Source organism: Xiphophorus maculatus, chromosome 12, assembly GCF_002775205.1.
Source record: "Xiphophorus maculatus strain JP 163 A chromosome 12, X_maculatus-5.0-male, whole genome shotgun sequence".
NCBI lineage: Eukaryota > Metazoa > Chordata > Actinopteri > Cyprinodontiformes > Poeciliidae > Xiphophorus > Xiphophorus maculatus.
Window position 1 is genome coordinate 9,084,143 of NC_036454.1, and position 7,751 is coordinate 9,091,893.

Below are 7,751 nucleotides of genomic sequence, written 5' to 3' on the forward strand. Positions count from 1 at the left end.
TAAGCTTATATTTAACATCTACAAAATGTTTTTTATGTAGACTGGAAATCCTCACTGCTTGTTTTTCAGAGGAGAGAACCCCCTCCTGTCTTTGGATCTGTTTCAGTAAGCTATGTGTGTGTGCGTGTGTGTGTGTGTGTGTGTGTGTGTGTGTGCGTGCGTGTGTGCGGTTGCATGCATGAGGTATACAAGTGTGGATGAATGACTCAGTCAGTGAATGAAACCAACAATGAGACACAATAAAAGTGGTAAAAAGAGCAACTTATAGAAAGGCCACAGTAAAAGATTGCCATTGTGTCCCCATTTGTGTGAGTATCACTGATTTAACATCAGTAATTATTAATGCCCCGCAACGCATGAGTAATGTTGCAGTGAGCTGACATTCTCCTACAGGTTAATAGTGTAGTGTGAAACACACTCAAGCAGACACATACACAACATAAATTGAGCTTTTTTCCACCTTGACTCATACAATACAAACTCTGCTGTATGGTATTTCCAGGTACACAAGAGGAAAGAAAGCAGTTCTTTTAAGATGTAAATACGTTTAAACAGAACATTTGCACAGAAGGTAAAGAAAAGCAACTTCAACAAGGGCAAAGCACTGAAATGAACTGCTAAACACAAGGGTAGTCTTTTTAAAATTATCTAAGCACTAACACACATGCTAATGAAACTAGAGACCGAGACTGATGAGATCTCCTGCTAAAAGTATTTTAAATGTCCCCGAACAGCCAAGTAAAAATATGTATTTTCCTTTGACTTTTCTTAAGAGGAATGCCCTGGGCCCAAACAAGTATCGCTTCAGTATTTAAGAGTTTGAGAAACACAGTAGGGAATGTTTTACTGTTGAAAACTATATCAACTCAACCCTCCCTTGTGGACAATTTGTAAATAAAACTGCAGGCCATATCATTTATTCTTACAAAATGAATAGTTAATATTCAGCAGCATATTACAAGAGGCATTACTGATCTACGGCCTAAACAGTGCCAGATTATGACTATATAAAGAGTTACTGACAGATATTAACATAGCTGGGAGGACACAAAGAAAAGAAAGCAATTCCATGTAAACAGCAGAAAATAATTAATAACCCTTGAAGCAAACACCACAATTTAAAGAATTCAATCGAAGCCTCACTTTGTAACACAGAAGGCTTAAACTTGTTTTGGTCAAATTTGACCTGTGGAGATTCGACGTGGATAAATATCCATGGAATACATTTTTTGCCAACTCTCTGTAAAATACATAAAAAGTCAGTAGAAAAAGTGGAACAATTACTCTCAATATATTTTTTCATAGAGGGAAAACATATTAAAAATATTTTTAGATTTATTCTCTGGCAGCTCTGTAACTGTTTATTTGTTTAATATTTATTTCCTACTTTTTTAGTTTGATTTGAGTTTCTAGCAACTTCCAATTAGGAATCTGTGACTTTCCTTGGGGTACGGAGTATGACATGATGCTGGCGTGTTTGTTTTAGTCACTGGCTGCTAAGCTGGACACGACCCATATTTATCTTGCCACCAAAGCACAGAAAGAAAGATGGAAAGGAGAAAAAGGCCAAAAGCTCACTGATGCAGAACTACAGCAAAAAGTGGCATCCTGGGGGTCACCAACAACAGTAAACTTGAAATATAGCCATTTATTTGGAGAAAAAAAAAAAAAAAAAAGTGAAACCATCACAAACGTAAACATGAAATTATGCAAAACTTTACTGGGACTTCAACTAATGCAATGTTCTTTAGTCAGATAAAAGTAAGATTGAGCTTTTCTGCAATAAATATTCCAGGTGACTGGTGTGAAGCAAAGGTTAAATATGGTGGAATGCCATTAAGTGAGATGGAGGATCTGTAATTTTGTGTGCCAGTGTTTCTTCCAAAGGCATTAGGAAACTTGTAAGACTGAATTTGTGAGCTCTTTGAAATACCGGGTTAATCTAAATGAAAACCTGAAGGGCTTCACTTCTACAGTAAAAAGGGTCATCTTAGGATCTTCTTTAGGTTAATTATCAAAAGCATAAAACTAGACCAATGTAGAAAGAGTTCAAATAAATTGTTAAATTCGGTCAGTAAAGATATTACTCTCCCATTTATTTGAATTCTTTACATATTTTTTAAATATATTTTTTGGACTTTATTAAGTAGTAGCCGGCAGACAGAAAATAGGGAGGAGAGAAAAGGGGAACACATGCAGAAAATAGTCCAAGATTGGGTATTGAACCCAGGACAACTGTGTCAGTGGCTACTTTCTCTGCCACCCAGTGAGTCACACATCTTTCCCATTGCCAGTGCAAATAAATATGGCCAACACTGACATTTCTGGTGAGGTTAAAAGGCACTGATGCAAATTTTGATGCTATACCCAATCTGGTACAGTAATCACAACAGCTGGTGAACACATTATACAACCAATATAATGGTTTTGCATAAATGTGGCCTACAGTCACATTCATGCTAAATCATAAACCCCATTGCCATCCTATTTCATACCATTACATATCTGCTTAGTGGTGAATTTACTTAAAGTTATGTGAAATGGCATTTACAAAATAAGCGGCTTTGTTTGGTATTTGTTCCTGAAGTGGTTGGAGACTTCTCCAACTTGTTGATTGAAAAAAGGATGTATGGATGGAGCTACCATTCTGCAAACAGGTTATTTCCTGCTCTGTTCCTACTGAGATCATACAACTCGTTTTGACCATACTTTAATTATTCATCTTCTCAATTCTTAAAGGGGAGGAGGAAATATGTGAAATCGATCCATTTTGAGGTTTATATCATTTTACGATGTTACTCCCTCATCAAAAACATACCTGGATTGTTGATTTGATTCTTTTATGCATGTTTGAAAAATACGACACTCTGCCATGGCCACAAACTGGGGTGACAAATTCTTGCTCCCACACTGCACTGCCTATTTCCTCAAAATTCCAACTTGGGTCTTCAGTCTCTAGCCGAGCGCCTTACAGAGCAACTTTTTCGTGCTCCTTCCAAACTAAACTCCTGGTGGATCTGTGAGTCTGCTGAGCTTCAATAAAAAATATTTTTCAGTCCAACACTTCTAAAGATGGTTAACAGCATAATAAGGTAGTGTTTTTGTGATGACATGCTGAAAAGGAAGTGTTGAAAATAGTAGGAGCTTCAATTTCCAGGTGTCAAATTGCAAAGTCAAAATTGTTTAAGCTGTTTGATATGCACAGCATTTTTATAACAACTCAAGTTGGTATAGTTACTTGATTCTGCTATAAAATGCCACTATGGAAAATACATAATATAGGTCCTTTAACACCAAACTGTTCGCTTCACAACAGGCACATCGTAGAAGCTTAGCTTTTGAACAAAACTCACAATGACATCCTGGAGAAGACATAGATGATGAAACAACAGAATGATGTAAATAGAATGAAACAGTTATATTGAAATAGGGATGCCACTTAAGTTTGTGAGAGTGACAAATACCATCAGCTTGGGAGACACTGTAAAGCGCAATAAATTTTGTTGCAATGATGTGATGTTTATTACAAAATTTGACAAATTAGTACGACAGCCCTACAAATCACTTAAATGTGGGCACATCTCCACATTAAAAAGGGACGCTGTGAAAGAGAAAAAGGAAAGCAGGGAAATGTGGCTTATTTTTCTTTTTATAAACATTACATGATTATGTACTTGCAAACTCTAACCAAAAACACATTTGAGTAATGAATATGGATTTTCACTGCATGATTTTACAAAAAAAATAATAATAATTCTACTTTTGCACATTTGAGGCGATGTCAGAATCTATCTTGCATTAGTATTGCCCCAGATCAAAGCTTCTGAAGATCTGAGGAGCATTTTAGTTGCCAACAGGTTAAACTTTGTGCTTGAGCCAAACTTTCATTCTAATGACCACCTTTAAAACTTCAACTTTCAATATGCTTAAAATTTTCTATGCATCCGATTGATTTATCTGCAAATGTCATAAAATATGTTTGGCGTATTGCATCACAGTGATTTGTGGCAATAAAAAAAAATTAAAAATCGCTTTTAGCAGTTACTTAATATGCATTTAAACAAGTATTGAACTCAATACTTTGAAAATTAGAGTGATACATGTTTTTCGTCATCTCTCAAAATAAAGGACTCTATTTGCCTCAATCAACTCAACGTTTGATATCTGGATTAAAGAAAAAATAACTAAAGGTTATAATAAAACATTAACTCTTGCACTGACCTGCAACTTGAAAAATATGTAGCAAATTTAACATTTTCAGCACAAAGGACTTATCTAAATTTAACCTAAAAGAAGACAAGTAGGCACATGCCAGTTTCAGATTCTCACAACATTTTATATAAACATTTCACATTGTAATGTGTTTATCCAAAAATGAACAGCAAAAATGGAAAACATAACTATCCTTCATGTAAGCCAGCTGGCTGACAGTGCACAGCAACAGGTGAGGGAGGGGAAACCACAGCATTATCCTAAGCCCCTTACAGTTTGTGAACACTCTAGAATATTTTCTGGCATCTCATAGAAAGGACTTTGAGTCGTGGAAACAATTGGATGCAACATTTTGACAGTTTAAAATCAGAACTTTTATAAACCTTGAAACCACTAATCGATACATGTGCGATTAAAAATCAGGCCTTGCTAGACAGTTTGATCAACCCCAAGAAACTTTCAGACATGGTTTTATATCTCAGTCTAGATCTCTGTTGATGTTTAAACTTTTAGTCACCAACAAGTACTCTGAACTAACAAGTACTCTGAACTAACAAGTACTCTGCCTTGCGCCTTCTGTGATGTCAAAATTGAAGCTTTTCTGGAAGATTCTATTACGATTCAATAAAGATTTACAACAATGCAAACGGTTATTCTGCATGTAACAAATTATACTTAAAGTGAATTTGACTGCTTTCAGAGAGAAGCTTTAACAGTGTTTGGTATTCATTATACCAGTGAAGCTGCAGTGAACAATAAAAGCTGTTTAACCAGAGCCAAGATGTAAGGGAACTTTCCATGAGCATGTGGGTGAGAAAGAGACACCAAAGCAGAACAAGAAAAGAGCAATGCAACCGGCCTACTTGCCACCAAGGGAGCGTCTAAACAGCAGTCAGAAAGCTGTATTCACAGTGATACAAAAAGGTACAGACAGTCCCTGCACGCAGAAAGAACACTTAAGTATTTCATCATACGCGGAGAACACAAGAGAGCAGAAAGGTCACCGGGGGAGAGGAGAAGCAGAGAAAATGTTTGGACGATTTCAGCGTTTGGTTACTCAGATGTGTTTCTGCCGGCCACAGCTGTTTTCAGGCGCGACGTTCACTGGCTGTCAGAGTGCACGGAGACCACCGCGCTCCGGAGCGCACAACGCAGCCTCTGTTAACTGCTCAGTGGGCCGTGACTGATCCGAGCTGATTAAAGCCACGCACACCAACACTCGCACAAAGGAAGAAGAAGAAGAAAAAAAACACTCGCGGGATTATGATACTGATGCCGAAGGACTGTCATTTGGACTAAAAACGGAGGCGTGCGAACCCACTCAGAGAGCTTTAAATCAGCCAGCGCGCTTTACACTTTATTATCTATTTATTGCGCCTATTACAGCGGGTGGTGGTGCAAGCCGACTGGTATTTAAAACATCCCAGGATACTTATTTTTAGTCCCGCTTCTTTGATCAAAGAGATTTCTTTTCGTCCCTGAGCTCAATGAAGGAAGAAACATTAAACTGTTGATCCGATTTAAATGAAAGGAAAAGGTGTATTAAATTTACAAAGCCAAATTATCCCGACTTGGGTTCACTTTTATGTCTAATTCTTCTCATCATCCACATCCAATCACCTAGAAGAAAGGTAAAAAGGACCGCAGACCTCCGCTTTAAAGCGCTCACTACCATTTAAAATACACCCTGCAATAACTTGCGTCAAAATGTACTTTTCATTCTTACGAACTGGGAAAAAATGGGTGGATTTGGGCAACAGTATAGGTTCCTCGTTCAGCTGGCACAGGAGCGTGTCAGCCCCGGAGTTGGCGCGTCTCAGATGGCACCAGTTAGAAGGCATCTGTCATTTGATGCTTCGGCAGTCAATTACTCATTATTGTCTCACACGAGAAAATACATGATGTGTTGCGTGAATTGAGTTATTTTTATTATTATTATTATTATTATTATTATTATTATTATTATTATTATTATTATTATTTCATTTTATAATTTATTCGATAAAGACTTTAACGTCTTGTCTTTATATTTTTGCTAAGATGAAAATGTTCTATAAACATGTTTTCTGTAACAGAACAAATGGATTACGTTACGTGCTGAAAACTTCCTTTTTGTCAGGGCAGACTCTCCACACCAGAAAGAAATGCCGCACAAACTTAACAATTGTGACTTTTTCTCCCCTCGAGTGGGGATAAAACGTAATTAAAGCCAAAATTCGTCACAAGAACAAAGTAGTTACAGAAACAATAAAGAGTTTGAACGTATTTCCAGTAACAAGTCTTACCTTTCCACAGGACGAGAATTAAAACGGTCTTCCAAAGGCAACATCCCACCCGCGCGCCTGTCCCTCTCCCGACCGTCTCCATACCTTCCTGACGGGTGAAGGCCAGTGGGAATGTTCGCAGAATGGACAAACGGGGAGTCTCGTATATTCTTCTTTTCTCAGCTCGTACTATTTCTGTCTTGTTCCAACTTTCGGATCACTGTCGCGTCGGTGCCATAAACGCTCTCATCCTGACCGCACTGCGCTCTCCACTTCTGATTGACCGAACAAACGGCACGCTGCTGAGGTTTGGGAGAAAAACTATAAATCCTTTTGTAGTTGGAAATAAGAAATTCCCGAATGGCATTTCCTGTGCATACTGTTCGCTCGTTTAATCATCTCTTGCAAAGGAAAAAAGCAAAACAAAAAAAAAAATCAAAGAACAAAAATTCGAGTGACTCAAAGCAGTTTTTTCCGAACGCTGGGCTTCTCAACCGGTGCGCTCTTATGCTTCGTGTATCCAAACGGGACGGTTAAAGCTTGGGTAAGCTGTCACTGACTTCATCGCACTTTTTCCTGCAAAGTTTAAAGCCAACCCTAACCAGATATTTATTTCTAAAAAGTCCACGTCCGAGACGATTTTGAAACTACAAGTGAAGGCGAAACTCTGACACTTGAAATCGAATGTCTTCAAGAAAATCCAAACAGTGCTCCGTCCTCTCTCCTTGTTTTCTCTCTTCCTCCTGTCTATCCATTGACCGCTTCACTCCGCTTGCTGTGCGAGTGACGCGTCTCTGGGCTCAACTTGAGAGAATGTGCGCACACTATCAGCGAGATGGAGCGAGGTGAGGAGAGGACGGGAGAAGAGAGGAGCTCTGTCGCTTTCAGCAGCCGCTTGAGAAGGAGGAGGCTGAGGGGTTGGTGGGGTTCTAGCGACGGCTGTGGGGCTGGGGAGGCTGCGGGAGGAGGGTGGGGTTTGGGACATGACTGGCACTTAGAGAACCAATCAAGTGTAAAGGATATTAGTAGGATTTTTTTGTATCATTTCTTTGCCTTCTTGAGGTTATTTACTTATCTTTATCTGTATGGAATTACCACACCCAGATGTGATAGACAAAATACATTGTCTACAATTTAAAGAAAAACTGAACTAAAACAAAAAAAAAGTAACTCGCTATAAAAAGTGTGTGAAAATGAAACTGATTTTTTTATGATGAGAAATGAAAAACTTAATTATTAAAGCTTATGGGAAAACTGTACGTGCCTATGTTGGAG

The 7,751-nt window shown here is 38.3% G+C and overlaps 1 protein-coding gene across 1 annotated transcript in view; it reads right to left on the bottom strand.

Annotated features, from left to right (window-relative positions):
* Positions 1-7,359, bottom strand: part of LOC102217012 (transmembrane protein 132C-like) — a 224,800-nt gene extending 217,441 nt beyond the window's left edge. Inside the window, exon 1 of the mRNA XM_005801012.3 lies at positions 6,498-7,359. Within this exon, the coding sequence (XP_005801069.3) occupies positions 6,498-6,579 (82 nt within the window). The 5' untranslated portion in view covers positions 6,580-7,359. The remainder of the gene's footprint in view (positions 1-6,497) is intronic.
* Between the last annotated feature and the right edge of the window lie 392 nt (positions 7,360-7,751).